Here is an 18,732-nt window from a genome sequence, read left to right on the forward strand (position 1 = left end):
GTCCAGATTTCCCAGCACCATTTATTGAAGAGACTTTATCCAATTGGATTTTCTTTCCTCCTTTGTTTAAGATTTATTGACCATATCATTGAGTTTATTTCTGAGTTTTCTATTCTGTTCTATTAATCTATGTGTCTATTTGTTTTGCTAGTACCATACTTTTTTTATTATTACAACTTTGTAATATAACTTGGACTCTGGAATTGTGATACCTGCCATCTTGTCTTCTTCTTTTTTGAGGTTGACCTGCCTATTTGTGGTCTTCTGTGTTTCTATACAAATTTTAGGGTTGTTTGTCCCAGTTCTGTGAAAAATGCTGTAGGTATTTTGATAGGCATTACAATAAATCTGTATTTTATTTTAGGTAGTATAGATATTTTAACAATATTTGTTCTTCTAAACCATGAGCACGGAATGTCTTTCCATTTCCTTTCATCATCTTGAATTCCTTTCATCAGTGTTTTATAGTTTTCTTTTTTAAAGATTTTGTTTATTTATTCATGGGAGACACAGAGAGAGAGGCAGAGCCGTAGGTAGAGGGAGAAGCAGGCTTCCTGCAGGGAGACTCAATCCCAGGACCCCAGGATCATGACCTGAGCCAAAGGCAGATGTTCAACCACTGAACCACCCCAATGCCCCCAGTGCCTTATAGTTTTCACAGGTCTTTCACCTTTTTAGTTTTGTCATAGACATTTTATTGTTTTTGATGAAATTGTAAAAGGGACTTTTTTCTTAACTTCATTTTCCGTGGCTGCATTATTAGTGTATAGGAATGTAAGATTTCTATGCATTTGTTTTGTGTCCTGGGACTTGTCTGAATTCATTTATCAGTTCTAGTATTTTTTTTTTTGGTGGAGTTTTTAGGATTTTCTAGATGGACTATCATGTTATCTGCAAATACTGAAAATTTTATTTCTTCCTTACCAATGTGGATGCCTTTTATTTCTTTTCATTGTCGGATTGCTATACCTAGGATTTCCAGTACTGTGTTGAATAAAAGTGGTAAGAATGGACATCCTTGTTATTATTGACCTTAGGGGAAAAGCTCTCATTTAGTCCCCACTAAGGATGATATTACTGTGAGTTTTGCATAGATGGACTTTATTATGTTGAGGTATGCCTCTAAACTTATTTTGTTGAGAGTTTTTATCATAAATGGATGTTGTACTTTGTCAAATGCTTTTTTTTTTGCATAAATGATGATATGGTTCTTACCCTTTCTCCTACTGATGTGATGTATCCTGTTGATTGATTTGCAAATATTGAACCAACTTGCATCCCAGGAATAAATCTCAATTGATCATGGTAAATGTTGTGTTTTTTGAAAGTACTGTTGGACTCAGTTTGCTAGTATTTTGGTGGGGATTTTTGCAAGCATATTTGTGAGAGATATTGGCCTCTAGTTCTCTTTTCCTGTAGTGTTTTCATCTGGCTTTGGTATTAGGGTGATACTAGCCTCACAGGATGAATTTGGAAATTTTCTTCCTCTTTTAACTTTTGGAATAGTTTGAGAAGACTAGATAGACTAGGTAATAACTATCTTTAAAAGTTTGGTAGCATTTTCTTATGATGCCCTCATCATAAGATGAGGTTACTGATCAATTTCATTGCTGATAGTTGGTCTGTTCAAATTTTCTATTTCTTCCTGCTTCAGTTTTGGTAGGCTGTATGCTTCTAGGAACTTATCTTTTTCTTCTAACTTGTCCAATTTGTTGGCATATAGTTTTTTATACTGTGCTCTTACTTTGTATTCCTGTGGTGTCAGTTGTTATTTTTCCTCTTTCATTTCTGAATTTCTTTATTTGCATCTTTTCTCTTCTTGATAAGTCTGATTGGAAGTCGATTAATTTTGTAAATCTTTTCAAAGAACTAGCTCCTGCTTTCACTGATCTGTTCTATTGTTTTTTCAGTGTATACATTATTTCTGCTCTAATTCTTCATGATTTCCTTCTGTCTGTTGTTTTGGGGTTTTACTTGTCCTTCTTTGGCTAGATCCCATAAGTGTAAGGTTACACTGTTTATTTGAGATTTTCCTTGCTTTTTGAGGTAGACTTGTATTGCTGTAAATGTCCCTCTTAAAAACACTTTTGCTACATCCCAAAGATTTTGGACCATTGTGTTTTCATATATATATATATATATATATATATATATATATATATATATATATATATTTCTTCATTGGCATTCGATTTAGTAACATATAGCATACCACCCAGTGTTCATCCCAGCAAATGCTCCTCTCAGTGCCCATCACCCAGTCACCCCAACCCCCCGCCCACCTCCCTTTCCACCACCCCTTGTTCGTTTCCCAGAGTTAGGTGTCTCTCATGTTCTGTCACCCTCACTGATATTTCCCACTCATTTTCTCTCCTTTCCCCTTTATTCCCTTTCACTATTTTTTATATTCCCCCAATGAATGAGACCATATAATGTTGGTCCTTCTCCAATTGACTTACTTCACTCAGCATAATACCCTCCAGTTCCATCCACGTCAAAGCAAATGGTGGGTATTTTCATTTCCAATGGCTGAGTAAAATTCCATTGTATACATATCCCACATCTTCTTTATCCACTCATCTTTCTTTTTTAAACTTTATTTTTCATTGGTGTTCAATTTGCCAACCTATAGAAGAACACCCAGTGCTCATCCCATCAAGTGCCCCCCTCAGTGCCTGTCAACCAGTCGCCCCCACCCCCTGCCAACCTCCCTTTCTACCACCCCTTGTTCGTTTCCCAGAGTTAGGAGTCTCTCATGTTCTGCCTCCCTTTCTGATATTTTCCACTCATTTTTTCTCCTTTCCCCTTTATTCCCTTTCACGATTTTTTATATTCCCCAAAAGAATGAGACCATATAATGTTTGTCCTTCACCAATTGACTTATTTCACTCAGCATAATACCCTCCAGTTCCATCCACGTCGAAGCAAATATCTACTCATCTTTCGATGGACACCAAGACTCCTTCCACAGTTTGGCTATTGTGGACATTGCTGCTATAAACATTGGGGTGCAGATGCCCTGACGTTTCACTGCATCTGTATCTTTGGGGTAAATCCCCAGCAGTGCAATTGCTGGGTTGTAGGGCAGTTCTAATTTTTAGCTCTTTGAGGAACCTCCAAACAGTTTTCCAGAGTAGCTGTACCAGTTCATATTCCCACCAACAGTGCAAGAGGGTTCCCCTTTCTCCACATCCTCTCCAACATTTGTTGTTTCCTGTCTTGTTAATTTTCCCCATTCTAACTGGTATGAGGTGGTATCTCATTATGGTTTTGATTTGTATTTCCCTCAGGGAAATCCTCAGTGATGGGGAGCATTTTCTCATGTGCTTGTTGGCCATCTGTATGTCTTCTTTGGTGAAATTTCTGTTCGTCTTTTGCCCATTTCGTGATTGGATTCCTTGTATATTTGCTGTTGAGTTTAATAAGTTCTTTATAGATCTTGGATACAGGTCCTTTACCTGATAGGTCATTTGCAAATATCTTCTCCCATTCTGTAGGTTTTCTTTTAGTTATGTTGACTGTTTCTTTTGCTATACAGAAGTTAAGTCCCAATATTTCATTTTTGCTTTTTTTCCCCTTGCCTGGATGTATCTTGCAAGAGGTTGCTGTGGCCAAGTTCAAAAGGGTGTTGCCTGTGTTCTCCCCAAGGATTTTGATGGAATCTTGTCTCACATTTAAATCTTTCATCCATTTTGAGTTTATCTTGGAGTTTATCTATGGTGTAAGATAATGGTCTAGTTTCATTCTTCTGCATGTGGATGTCCAATTTTCCCAGCACAATTCATTGAAGAGACTGTCTTTTTTCCAGTGGATAGTCCCAAAGATTTTGAAGAGTTTATCTTCATTCTCATTAGTTTCCATGAATCTTTTTAATTCTTCTCTAATTTCCTGGTTGACCCTTTCATCTTTTAGCAGGATGCTCTTTAACCTCCACGTGTTTGAGTTTCTTGCAAATTTCTTCTTGAGATTGAAGTCACGTTTCAAAGCATTATGGTCTGAAAATATGCAGGGTACAATCCCAATCTTTTGGTATAGGTTGAGACCTGATTTGTGACCCAGTATCTCGTCCATTCTGGAGAAAGTTCCATGCATGTGCACTTGAGAAGAATGTGTATTCAGTTGCGTGTGGATGTAAAGTTCTGTAAATATCTGTGATATCCATTGGGTCCTGTGTATCTTTTAAAGCTCTTGTTTCTTTGGAGATGTTGTGCTTAGAAGATCTGTCATTTGCAGAACGTGCTGTGTTGAAGTCTCCCAGTATTAGTGTATTATTTTCTAAGCATGTCTTTCCTTTGGTTATTAATTGATTGATATACTTGGCAGCTCCCACATTAGGGGCATAAATATTCATGATTGTTAGGTCCTCTTGTTGGATATATCCTTTAAGTATGATATAGTGTCCCTCTTCATCTCTTACTACAGTCTTTGGGATAAACGTTAATTTATCTGATATGAGGATGGCTACCCCTTCTTTCTTTTGAGGACTATTTGAATGGTAAAGGGTTCTCCAACCTTTCATTTTCAGGCTGTAGGGGTCCTTAAGTCTAAAATGAGTCTCTTGTAGAGGGCAAATAAATGGGTCTTGCTTTTTTATCCAGTCTGAAACCCTGGTCTTTTGATGGGACATTAAGCCCATTCATGTTCAGAGTGACTATTGAAAGATATAAATTTAGTGTCATCATAATACCTATTCAGTCTCTGTTTTTGTGGATTATTTCTTTGGGCACCCTCTTTCTTTTACAGAGTCCCCCTTAATATTTCTTGCAGAGCTAGTTTGGGGGTCACATATTCTTTCAGTTTCTGCCTAGCTTGGAAGCTCTTTTATCTATCCTTCTATTTTGAATGAGAGCCTTGCTAGGTAGAGTATTCTTGACTGCAGGTTCTTCTCATTTAGGACCCTGAATATATCCTGCCAGCCTTTTCTGGCCTGCCAGGTCTCTGTGGAGAGGTCTGCCGTTACCCTAAGACTCCTCCCCATAAAAGTCAGGGACTTTTTGTCTCTTGCTGCTTTAAGGATTTTCTCTTTATCTTTTGAATTTGGAAGTTTCACTATTAAATGTTGAGGTGTTGAAAGGTTTTTATTGATTTTATGGGGGGATTTTTCTATCTCCTGGATGTGAATGCTGTTTCCCTCCCCAAATGAGGGAAGGTCTCAGCTATGATTTGTTCAAATATGCTTTCTGGTCCTCTGTCTCTCTCGGTGCCCTCTGGAACCCCAATTAAACGTAGATTTTTCCTTCTGAACCTGTCATTTATTTCCCTTCACGTTTCCTCGTGGTCTTTTAATTGTTTTTCTCTTTTTTCCTCAGCTTCCTTCCTTGCTATCAACTTGTCTTGTATGTCACTAACTCTTTCTTCCACCTCATTAACCCTCGTCTTTAGGACCTCCGGTTTGGATTGCATCTCATTTCATTGAGTTTTAATTTCAGCCTGATTAGATCTAAATTCTGCAGTCATGAAGTCTCTTGAATCCTTTATGCTTTTTTTCCAGAGCCACCAGTAGCTTTATAATTGTGCTTCTGAATTGGTTTTCTGACATTGAATTGTAATCCAAATTCTGTAGCTCTGTGGCAGAGAGTACTGTTTCTGATTCTTTCTTTTGTGGTGAGTTCTTTCTTGTCATTTTGCTCAGTGCAGTGTGGCTCAAAATGAGTTGTACTTGTTAGGAGCGCAAACTCTTCTCTCCGTAATGTTCCAGCTGTTCTCTCTTTAAATGTCAGGTCGAATTCGTAGGTTTTCAGGATGATTTTAATGTTACCTAGGTAAGTTGGTGGGGATAGGTGACTTGGGGACCCTACTCCTCCACCATCTTTCCCCGCCCCTTTCCATTGTGTTTTCATATTCATTTGTTTCCATTTTTTATTTCTTCTTTTATTTCCTGGTTGAACCATTCATTGTTTATTATCATGTTATTTAACTTCCAAGTATTTATGCTCTTTTTATATTTTTTTATGGTTGATGTCTTTCATCAGAAAAGGTGCATGGTATGACTTCGACCTTATTAAATTTGTCAAGACTTATTCTGTGGCTTAATATGTGATCTATTCTGGAGGATGTTCCATGTGCACTTGTAAAGAATGCGTTTTCTCATGTTTTAGGATGAAATGTTCTGAAAATATCTGTTAAATTCAAATGGTCCAGTGTGTCATTTACAGCCACTATTTCATTGTTGATTTTCTGTTTGGATGAAATGTCCTTGAAGTAAGTGGGGTGCTAAAGTCCCCTACTGTTATTTTATTCCTATTAATTCATTCCTTTATGTTTGTTATTGATAGTTTTATGTATTTGGGTGCTCAAGTGTTTGGTGTATAAATATTTAAAATTATATTCTTTTGGACTGACCCCTTTATTATTAAACAGTGTCCTTTTTTGTCTCTCGTTACAGCCTTTGTTTTAAAGTCTAATTTGTCTGATATAAGTATTATTACCCTAGCTTCCTTTTGATCTCCATTTGCATGATAAATGTTTTCCTATTCCCTCACTTTTAATCTGAGGATGTCTTTAGATCTGAAAGGAGTCTCTTGTAGGCAGCATATAGATGGGTCTTGTTTTTTTATCCATCCTGTCATCCTAAGACTTTTTATTGGAGCACTTGGTACATTTAAATTCATAGTAATTATTCTTAAATATGTATTTATGGCCATTTTGTTGTTTGTGGTTGTTTTTGTAGTTTTTCTCTGATCCTTTCTTGTCTTGCTCTCTCTCATGGTTTGTTGGCTTTCTTTAGTGATATACTTGGATTCCTTTCTCTTTATTCTTTGTATCACTATTACTGGTTTTGGTTGGTGATTACCGTTAGGTTTGCATATAATATCTTCTGCATAGAGCAGTCTTTATTACATTGATGGTTGTTTATGTTTGAATCCATTCTTTATTCCTGATACTCCAGGGAGTATCTCCTATGTGTGCTGTGTATGCCCTGTTCTTGTGTCCTAGCCTCTTTTTCCTGAGTCTGGTTTTCTGCAGAGGCTCTCTTTGTCTGCTGTGGGCAGTGTTTGGTCCTCAGCTGGACGAGGCATGTTTTAGCAAGGTATATGCCTGTCAGCTTGCAAAATGAGACCTGCCACCACCACTGGAACTTCAGTCCCACAGAACATTCAGATCAGGAGATATGGTGTTGGTGGGGTTTGTACCTGTGTTATGGGGGATGGGACTTGCAGCACCATGACTGAGGCAAGCATGACTGGGAAGGGTGGATCCACCCAATCATGGGCATGACAGGGTTTGGTGTAAGCAAGTTATGTAGCAAGTTTCAGCACTGTGCTGGTTCCTGCAGGTGGCCACGTGTTTATGCTGAGTGCTGGAGGAGAGAAATGGTGCCTGCTAGCTCCTTTGTTCCTAGAGAGGTCTCCCTATAATCCCTATCTCTCCACAACATGTTCTTAGATGAGTAAATAACTCTCCTTCACATCTGTCCCAGCATTTTTCAACCTGCTGCTTCCTGCTGTATCCCTGCTGGCTGTTTGTCCTGTAGTCTCATAAAGGTCAGGCATTTGACTTCTAATGCCCTTTGGGTTCTCCCAGAGCCAAGATTGCTGAGTTTTAAAATTCCAGCTTTCAGTCCTACTGGTTGTGAGAATTCACAAAATTCAGCCGAACATTATGGGGATTCTTCTTCCCTGTTCAGGCGCCCTGGTGTGATAGACTGTTTTTTGCCCTTTTCTGTGCCACTAGCTCCCTCCCCACTGCAGATGGCCACGGTCCATTTTCCTCCCAAACCATGTCTTCACCCTTCCTGCTTTTTTGACATGGCCTCTTCTCTACCTTCAGTTGTGGAGTTTGTTCTGCCAATCTTCAGATTGATGTGAGTGTTATCTAGTTGTATCTATGGGACGAAGCAATCTGACGGTCTTCCTAATCTGTCATCTTCCTAGCCTCTTACAGTCTGCATTTTCTGATCCTGTACCTGGCCTGCTAAAATCTACTGGAAAAAAATCACCAAATGAACATATTATAGCACTGTAATTCTACAGTCTCCAACTCAGCTAGATTCACAGTTCCTCCTATTAGTCCTTGTTCTTACTGTTATTCAGCATTTTCATTCTTTTCTTTTTTTAAGATTTTATTTATTTATTCATGAGAGACAGAGAGAAGCAGAGACATAGGCAGAGGGAGAAGCAGTCTCCCTGTGAGGAGGCTGATGCAGGACTCCATCCCAGGACCCCAGGATCATGGCCTGAGCCAAAGGCAGACACTCAACCACTGAGCCACCCAAGCATCCCTTCATTCTTTTCAACCACTATTCCAAACCTATTTCAACACCCATCCCTTGTTTTTATCCTGTTTCTTGGCCTACTACCAAGGTTAGATATTTCAGTCTAGCTAGATAATCTTGGTATTCTGATTGTTGTCAGTTTCCCAGCCCCCCACCACAGTCTTACTTATATTTTCACTCATCCTTGTCTCCTTTTCTCTGGTCTCAGAAGAGGTGTTTCTTCTCTTAAGGGCCAATTCCTCCTTCTATTGCTTGGTCCTTTCCTCTTCCCCATCCTTCCTAGAGACCTACTCTTTCCTGTCTCATCCTCTCTGTTGGTTCTGGGTTTTAGTTCATTTATATATTTATCTTCCTTTATTTATCCTAGCCTTCCTTCCTCATCCAAATTTTGCTTCTTTATATTCCATGCATTCTGCAGTCCTTTCCAGACTAAGCTCATTACTCCTCTGAAATTGCTTTTGCTTAAGTTATTGAAAAATTTAGTAGGTATTTTTCAGTATACATTTTAGTAGATGTTTCTGTTTCATTTATTGTTTATCTTTCTGGAAACTCTTAACTCCCATGTCTTCTGTGATACCATCTCCTGGATCTCCTTCAACCTAAATTTTGTAATTTTTTGTCACATTCTGATCTCCTTCAACCTAAATTTTGTAATTTTTTGTCACATTTCTGTCACATTCCTCTTCTCTTTGCCCTTAACTTTTGGTCTTCCTGGGAGTTTTGTCCATACACCTTCTTACTGAAAATATTTGTTCTTGTCTCCCAGCTTCCTCTTATTCCAAACCTTCTCCCTTTTCCTATGTTCTCAGTTCTTCACTCTCAGAAGATGATTTAACCTCCTATACCATAAAGAAAAGATAAGCCTTTGGACAAGAGCTCCCCATTCCCACCCTAGGCTTTTCTTCATCTGCCCATTTCTTACATGTTGAACTTCCTCGAGGTTATATTCTTTTTCTCTATGTATTCTCCTTGCCCATCTCATCTCTTTATATGCTAATGACTTCTGAAACTATATCACTGTTCTTTAAGACAGCCCCACTTGGATGTCTCACATGCACTTTAAACTCAACATGTCTAAAATTACTCCAGCTGCCCCCTCCCATTATATTACTCATGCCTGCTTTTCTCCCTATGTGCCTTGTCCTTAAAGTCACACCATTCTCTTAGTTACACATATAAATACCTGGGGAATCATTCTCAGTATCTCCCCCTCTCTCACCTCCTGTATTCAACCAGTTAACAAATCCTGATTTCTTAACCTTAAATTGATTCTAAAATCCATCTTGTCCTCTCCAGTACCAATGTCATGATCTTAGTCTAGGTAATCATCTCTCATTTGCATTCATGCAATAAATTTTTAAAAGATTTTATTTATTTATTCATGAGCGACCCAGAGAGCGAGGCAGAAACACAGAAGCTGCTCCCCTGCAGGGAGCCCCATACAGGACTTGATCCCAGGACCCCAGGATCATGCCCTGAGCCAAAGACAGATGCTCAACCACCGAGCCACTCAAGCATCCCAGTGCAATAAATTTTTAGGTAGTCTCCCTTTCTTCAGTATAGGCCCACTATTATCTATCAGTTTATTCTTTACTCATCAACATGAATATGGTCTTTTTAAGGTACAGATATGGATATATTAATCCCCTGATTACAACTGCAAAGGTTTCCCATTGCCAAATTCCTCCACATGACTTTTAAAGCCCTTTATGATCTGGTTCCTGACCCTGTCTCCATTGTCATTTTTTACGATGGCCCCTTCACACTCCATGCTCCTGCTGTAAAGAACGTTCTATAGTTCCTAGATCTGCCTTATTCCATGTTGCCCTTGAGCCATTGTCTAAGCTGTTTCTTCCATCTGGAACAACTCCCTTTTACCTTCACCTTTGCCAGATTAATTTCTACTCAGGCTTCTAGCAGAACTCATTGTCAGTGTCATTGTCTCCAGGAATCGTGTCCATCTCTGTACCCATAGCTAGCATTTGGCAGTGCCTAGTATATAGGTGGAATTTTCTACCTTGCCATCAACTTGTCTTCTATGTCACTCACTCGTTCTTCTACCTCGTTACCCTTGTCGTTAGGACCTCCAGTTTGGATTGCATCTCATTTAATTGATTTTTAATCTCTGCCTGATTAGATCTAAATTCTGAAGTCATGAAGTCTCTTGAATCCTTTATGCTTTTTTCTAGAGCCACCAGTAGCTTTATAATTGTGCTTCTGAATTGGCTTTCTGACATTGAATTGTAATCCAAATTTTGTAACTCTGTGGGAGAGAGGACTGTTTCTGATTCTTTCTTTTGAGGTGAGTTTTTCCTTCTAGTCATTTTTCTCAGTGCAGAGTGGCCAAAAACAAGTTGTACTGGAAAAAGGAGAAAAAGAGAGAAGAGAAAAAAGAAAAAAGAAAAAAGAAAAAAAGGAGGGAGCAAACAGAAAACAAAAAACAAGGGGTAGTATCTTCTGATTCTATATACTGTAAATCCCTCGACTTTCCCTGGAACTTTCCAGTGCTGCTTGGTCAATAACTTGTTTTTCCCCTGTCCTTCTAGCTGGTCTTCTAGGAGAGGGACCTGCTGTGCTGATTCTCAGGTGTGTGCACCTGAGGGAGCTGCTCAGCCCCCTGCCTGGTACACAGCTCAGTGGGAGTTGTTTATCTTGTGAGGCCCCAGGAGGAACAACAGTGGCAGCGGCCTCCTATCCAGCCCTGGAGTCCACTCCTGCAGTAACTACCACAGCTCCCAGTCTGCAGGGGCCTGGATCCTCCAGGGGCGGGGGCCGCCAATCTGCATAGCTCAGGCTGCCGAGTGGCAGGAGCGTTCTTGCTGTCCTGTGTCCTCCCGGCCTCTGCCTGTCTCGGGGGGAGCGCCAGATCTTGGGCTGTGTCCCCCAGCACCCTGGGCTCCCAGCCTTGCGCCACTGGAATCACGCTCCTGGGCCTCACAGCCCCCTCCGCGGGGAGCCGCCACCTGAACCGCCCCCAGAGCTGCTCCTGCCCCGCCGGGCGTGCACTGCAGCCCTTTAGGGAGCTCGGCTGTGGTGTGTGGCGCGCTCTCTCCCAGGGCGCAGGTCCTCTGTTAGTGCCCCTGGAAGCCTGAGGGCATCCCCGCCCCTCCTGGGGTCCTGCCTGAGCTCCCTGCAAGTGCCTTTCCATTCAGGAAGATTGGCTTCTCCAGGACGGGACTTTCCTGTCCTGCGGCCCTCGCCCCGCGGCCTTAGCCCGGCTCCTCGCGAGGCCCCTCCCCCTTGGATGCTTCTTTATTTCTTTATTTTTTTTCCTTCTTCCTACCTTGATAGAAGCAGAAACTCTTCTCACTGTAGCATTCCAGCTGTACTCTCTTTAAATCTCAGACCAAATTCGTAGGTTTTCAGGATGATTTGAAAGCTGTCTAGGTAATTTGGTGGGTACAGGTGACTTGGAGACCCTACTCTTCCGCCATCTTGCCCCCTCCCCTAGGTGGAATTTTCTAAATATTTTATAAAACATAAAGTAAAAAAAAAAAAAAAAAAAGCTCAGCTGTTGAGGTTGAAAGTGTTCCTAGCGCCCCAGAGTGTTGTTCATTTGCCTCTCTTTCAGTCCTCTCTACTCCTGCTACCAACTGCATTGCCTTTTGCAGATCCCTGAAGCTCAGTAGAATGCAGTTTGGAAATCATTACCCAAGGATAAAATACAAAATACTTAAAGTGACATATATGCCCTCCATAAAGATCTAGCCTCTGTCTGCCTTTCCACTTTTTTTTTTACCACCGTGCAAACTATTTTATGCTACAGCAATATTGAAATGTATGTAGTTCCTCATCTCCCCACCACACACATTCTTTTTTCATTTTCGTGTTTTATGATCATTGTGTACCTTGAACCTAAAATGGATTTCCCCATTCCTATTGACTTCTTTCTCCTGGTTAACATTTATTCTTTCAAATTCAGCTTAGACATCAATTCTGTCAGAAAGCCTTTTCTGAAACTGCTCTCTACCTATCTCAGACTTGAGATAGGTATCTTTCTCAGTGTATGCCTGTGCCACATCCAAAGTGAAAGCTCTCAGAAAGCAGGTGAAGACCTGTGCCTTGACCCTGCAGAGCCCACTCCAGTGCCCGCAACCAGCAGGTACCAGGAAATGTGTTCAGTTTCCTTCAAGTCCAGTGTTTTAGCAGCATCTTCAAATCTTTTTCTTTGTCCCTCTGTTTCTGCAGTCACATCGCCCTGTGTGATAAAACCCCTCCTTCTTTCATATAAAGACACCTGGCATTATATACAGTGGCCACTGGGATAACCCAGGATAATCTCCCCATCTGAAGATCCTTAATCATAAATCCATGATAATCTCCCCATCTGAAGATCCATACTTCAATCAGATCTGCAAAATCTCTTTTTCCCTGTAAAAAAAAAAAAAAAAAAAAAAAAAAAAAAAAAAGCTCTTTGGAGCTTACAATGTTTTGTGCATATCTCTAGTTACGTAGCAGCTTATTTTATAATCAGCTTGTGTGTGTCACTTCCATTACACCGTAAGCTCTTCAAGAGAAAGACTAACTTACCCATCTCTTTATCCCTAGTGCCTAGCATAGTACTTCATCCATTTAAGTGCTTAGTAAATGTTAAGTGTTTGTTAATGAATGGATGGATGACCACATGTGTTTTCCTGGACTTTCCTTAGCCCACTACCATTCTTCCTTTGTACATTTTTCCTGGAGAATATTTGTCATTTTCATGTTTCCAGTATAATTAATCAAGATTGTGTTATGTCCAGAGGGCCCTGTGATCATCAAATCCTGCATATTCTAATGCAGACTACAGCAACACAATACTATAAGGTTCCCAAGATAGGCACACATCACACACACACACACACACACACACACACACACAGAGAGAGAGAGAGAGAGAGAGAGAATTGCAAAGAAAAAGAAAGTAGCACTCTGTTAGCGAGGTTTTTGTCCTAAACACTCAACACAGAAAATATTGGTAAACTTGAATGAACCAAATGGTACCTTCATTTTCACATAAACCCAATTCAACACGCCTACCAGCATTGGAGAAACAGAATCAGGGCACATGTTTGCCTTCAGTGCTTAGTGTCAAGCCAACTGAGGCCCCACTCAGATTATTAGCCCCAGCCAGGTATCTGTCCCTTAGAGGGAAAGTAAACACAAAAGTCAGGGAGCTGACTTGGCCTCCTCCCTTGTAAGTATGATAAGCATGTTAGAGACACGAATATAACAGGAATAAAAGGGAGCTGTCCAGGCTTGGTAGGCTCAGAGTCTGGAGAAGTGGTATCCCTACCCACCTGCCAAGCCCAAAACAACTACACACAGTTTCAACTATGGCATCTCAATTCTTTATTCTCAATTTACCTTGTCTTCTACCATTCTCTGACTACAGAGTAATTCTTATTATTTGGGTGTTCTTTACTACCCTCAAAATCCTATCTGGTCTTAAGGATATGAAAGAGCCTTGGAGAATCAACTTTTACCAAAGCTGTAACACACCTCATGTTGGATTTTTCCCCTATTTAAACATTGAATCTCAGATATAGAGTGTGGCATTCTCTAGGAGCACATATGTACTTAGCCAAAAAAGCAAAATCTAATATTGTAGTCATGAAGCCCTTTTTCCTTTTCCATTTAGGTAATAATATTATATACCTAGTATGATATTTGTTTCATCAAAGTTCCTCAATAACTGTTAATTTCCTCTCATTTTCTTTCTCTTCCCTTCAAAAGAAATTATATGGCTTGAGAGATCTTTAGGTTTCTATTGAAATAAAAGTTTCTGTTGACCTCATCTTTTTTCCTTCCTATAGTTTCCATTCTAGCCGAGACAGAAGAAATCAAGGCCATTTTGAAAGACAAGGGAATTGATGTGGAGACCATTGCTGAGGTATACCCTATCAGAGTACAACCAGCCTGTATTCTCAGCCACATTTATTCCAGCCTAGGTAAGGAGATCGGCCTTAATAATCAGTCATTATAATCATCAAAGCATTATTCCATACAAGCTGTTTTTTTTTTCTTTTTATTTTGTACTGCTTTGTTAAACTGGATCTGAGAAGGAATTTAGAGTCTCTGGAACCTAAGTTCCTAACCCAATATATCCTGAGCAGGTTTGGTAATTTTAGATGCATTTATGAGCTCTGGCATATAGGCCATGACTGTTAGCAAACTATTGTTTCTTCATTCCAAGCGCATGCTTAACTAACATGATCTCCCCTTTCTTGAGACTATATTTCCATTTTGAATACATGCTAATTTTATGTAAAGTAATAACCAATGAACATTTTTAAGGTCTTTTACACCTTGTCATGTAGTGAATTGGTTGACAATATTAGAAAATTCCACTTCATCTAATACTTATTTTAATTAATACTCAATTTTTAACATATTAAACTTAATGATAGACTAAGCAGATTACTACAAATTACAAGTTTACACAATTTATTACAAATTTTATATTAAACAAATTGCTACACTGTTAACTTAAAAAAAAAGGATCTTCAAATCCCCAAAGTACCCTTGTGGAAGACTGAATAACGGCCCCCAAAGGTATCTAGGTCCTAATTCCTGGAACCTGTGAATATTAACTTATATAGCAAAAGAGACTTTGCAGGTATGATTAATTTAAGGAGCTTGAGAGGTGGAGAATTATCCTGGATTTTCCAAGTGGACTTTAAATGTAATCACAAGTATCCTTTTAAAAGAAAGGCAGAGGGGATTCAGACTATAGAAGGTAAGATGTGTGACAACAGAAACAAGAGATTGGAGTGATGCAGCTATGAGCCAAAGATTTCCAAGGAATGCCCACAGCCCCTAGAAGTTAGAATTGGTAAGGAACAGATTCTCTCCTGGAGATTTCCAGAAGAAAACAACCCTGTTGATGCCTTGATTTTGTTTTTAGTCCTGAAAGCCTTATTTTGAGCTTCTGACCTCTAGAAATGTAAAAGAATAAGTATGTGTTGTCTTAAGCCACCTAGCTTGTGGTAATTTCTTAACAGCAGAAGCAGGAAAGTAATACAGATTTTGATATTGGGACGTGTGGTGGTGCTGTAACAAATATCTAAAAAATGTGGAAGTGGCTTTGGAATCAGGTAATGGATAGAGGCTGGAAGAATTTTGAGTCACACGATAGAAAAAGCCTATAGGGATCCCTGGGTGGCGCAGCGGTTTGGCGCCTGCCTTTGGCCCAGGGCGCGATCCTGGAGACCCGGGATCGAATCCCACATCAGGCTCCCGGTGCATGGAGCCTGCTTCTCCCTCTGCCTGTGTCTCTGCCTCTCTCTCTCTCTCTCTCTGTGTGACTATCATAAATAAATAAAAAAAGAGAAAAAAAAAGAAAAAGCCTATATTGCCTTAAACAAGCTGTTGGTAGAAATAAGGATGCTAAAGGCATTGCCAGTGAAGGCTCAGAAAGAAATGAGGAACATGTAATTGCAAACTTGAAGAAAAGGATCTTTGCTGTATAGTGACAAAAAGATTGCTAGCTGAATTGTGTCCTGTGTTATGTGGAAAACATAACTATAAATTATGAACCTGGATATTTAACTAAGGAGATTTTCAGGCAAAGTGTTGAAATCATGGCCTGTTTTTTTTCTTGCTGCTTATAGTAAAAGAAAAGAGGAAAGAGATAATTGAGGGAAAAACAGTTAAGCAAAAAGGAGTCAGGACTTGATGAAATTCTCAGATTGGTAAAGATGATAAAATTTGGAAATTTGCTGTCAGAAAAGAAATGCTCTGGAAAAAATTCAAGGTTATGGCTGGACAACCTTTTGCTAAGGTTGACTAGAAAAACCAAAAGATCAGTGTATTCATTCATACAGTGGGCTCTTTGAAGAGATAAGGCTGTGACTTATGGATTCCCTCAACCATATTAGCAGAATCTAGGAATAGAGATGTGATTATCCCAGGAAAGATCTTGGAGAGGACCCTCTTGTCTAATGGCATGAACCCCCATGACATATATGTAATACCCACAAAGTTTTCAAGAATGTTATATATGCAGAAACACTGACAAACTGTACTGAAAGGGACAGAACGGGGACAAAATTAAAGAAGGATATTGGACTCTCAAAATTATATAGCCAGGAAACAGGCTGATAAAGCTACTAAGCTATAAACAAGTGCTACTCTTCAAGAAAAAGGAAGGATGACTTCAAGGGAGGTGCCTTGGGCCCAGAGGGCAGAGCTTCAAACCACAGAGAATTACTACTATGCCTTGAAACCTAATTGAGTAATCCCAGTTGGATTTAAAACTGTCTGGGGCTGCTGACTCCTTCCTCCCCTTTTGGAATGAGAATGTCTATAATTTATATTCTATGCCTGAATTTTTAGAGAACATAACTTGTTTTCTAGTTTCAAAGGTCCACAGATGGAGAGGAATTTTGACTCATAACCATATCCTCACCCATACTTGATTTAGCTGATGAGATTTGGGGCTTTATAAATAATGATATTCAGAAGAGATTTTGGACTTCAGTTGATGCTGTAATGTGTTGAGAGTTTGCGAAATGTTGGGATGAGATGAATGCACTTTGTAAGTGGGAGGCATGTGAATCTCTAGGGGCCATAGGAGGGACTGTGGAAGGATGAAAAATGCTCCCCAAAGGTATCCAGGCTCTAATCCCTGGAACCTATGAATGTTACCATATAGCAAAAAGGGAATTTACAGGTGATTAAATTAAAGAGATTGAGATGGGAGGGTTAGTCCAGATTATCCAGGTGGACCCTAAATGTAATCAGAAGTGCCCTATTTATAAGAGGGAGCCAAAGGGAGATCTGCCTATAAAATTAGGAGATATGAGGTCAGAAGCAAGAGATAGAAGTGATAAAGCTACTAGCCTTATCCTCTAGAAGTTGGAAGGGGCAAGGAACAAATTCTCTCCTGGGGCCTCCAGAAGGAACCAGCCCTGCTGACATTTTGATTTTTTTTTTTACCTTTTAATACCCATAAAAGGTATTAAAGTATTTTGGACCTCTGATGACTTTCAGAGCTATAAGAGTTTAAATGTGTGCTATTTTAAGCCACTGAGTTTGTCGTAATTTGTTATAGCACCAGCTAGAAATTAATACAATCTTAAATCAAGCCAGAAAAGGACAAATTTATAAAGATTATATCCTAGATAATAGATTGTCACTTATAAATCCAAAGCCTACTTTGTGTGTATGTGTATATATGTGTGTATGTGTGTGTACTTTCTTTATACATATATATGTGTGTATATACTTTTCTTCTTCACCAAGAATGGTCAGTGAGTAATTACAGCCAAGCCAAGTCTTGTCCAGCTCAAAACCAGTCTCCTTTCCTTTTTACTAACACCTATTTTAGATACTCAGCTTCTACAGCAGTTATGTAGGTCTTAATTGAGTTGGAATCAACTAAGGAGGAGATGACCAACAGTCAGAGATGACTTTATCTGTCTCTCCTAAGCACTCATGTTTTATGCCAATAGGGCCTTAACTCCTCGCTAATATTATATCTGACTTTAGGAATATGCAGATTTCCCCCTTCTTCCATCCTAGCTATAATGTACAAAATTCCTTTTCTTTTTAATTCAAGTGCAAAGTTGAAATTTTCTAAAACTTTACCTTAAAAAAATGGGGAACTAAAATATACATACATAGAAATTAACAAATTAATTGAATATAGATCTCAGACCCTAATTTCTGAAATCTAGCCACAGCTTAATTTGACTATTACAAAACACTGAACCCCTAGTTCCCTTCCCTTACTCAACTCTATCCAAGATAAATTCCAAGTCAAGACCCTGAAACTTCTGAGATTAATTTGGGTTGATTCTTTACCAGGTGGAATGGGTATCTTAGTCCTTCCCAGACTTTGCTTCCTGTTTTTTATTTTCTTGGCCATTCCCACTAGCCTCAGACTATAATGTGCTCCTACTTTCCAAATACCAGTCCACTAAATCTGTTGACGTAAGGAAGATATTTCTTTATCTAGTCCAAATCTTATTTCAGGAACAGTATAGTTGACCTTCTTTGCCCCTCTTAGAAGTCTTTATGGTTTGGAGTTCATGCAAGTGCTATTGGTGCCTTTGACCTGATTCTCTCTGATTCTCACTCAGAAGATGATAAGTTTATTTTACCCTTTGCTTTTTCACACTTATTCTAAATTTAGTGTAATCTTACTAGGATATAGGTAACTTCCAAGCTCTGGGCTGTCATTTTTGGAATCTACCTGCATCACATCACATCTTTCCAACAAATTGAAGCAAACACCTTACTGATCACTTTTTCAAAGTGTGCACTTTGAGGCACTGGGAAGTTATTATTTCCCAGTCAAAGGAAATGAAGACAGATGGTCTTGAGTTTAATGAGTAATTAACCATTACAGGGACTCCAGTAACAACGTGCCTTTACTTTCCAAATATGTTCCTTCATTTGCTTCATTCATTTATTCTTTCATAAGAATCTGTTGCTCACTTATTATGCATCAGGCACTGGGCTAGATTCTGTGGGTGACATAGACATGTAACCAGCTAATTATAATACAATCTTATAAATGCTATAGTAATGGT

General features: G+C 39.4%; 1 protein-coding gene across 6 annotated transcripts in view; it reads left to right on the plus strand.

Annotated features, from left to right (window-relative positions):
- PHKA1 (phosphorylase kinase regulatory subunit alpha 1) overlaps window positions 1-18,732 on the plus strand; it is a 171,899-nt gene that overhangs the window by 57,243 nt on the left and 95,924 nt on the right. For all 6 annotated transcript variants that reach the window (XM_041740791.1, XM_041740790.1, XM_041740789.1 and 3 more), the window contains one exon: window positions 14,011-14,145. In XM_041740791.1, coding sequence (XP_041596725.1) covers window positions 14,011-14,145 — 135 coding nt within the window. The remainder of the gene's footprint in view (window positions 1-14,010; window positions 14,146-18,732) is intronic.

Source organism: Vulpes lagopus, chromosome X (genome assembly GCF_018345385.1).
Source record: "Vulpes lagopus strain Blue_001 chromosome X, ASM1834538v1, whole genome shotgun sequence".
Classification (NCBI taxonomy): domain Eukaryota; kingdom Metazoa; phylum Chordata; class Mammalia; order Carnivora; family Canidae; genus Vulpes; species Vulpes lagopus.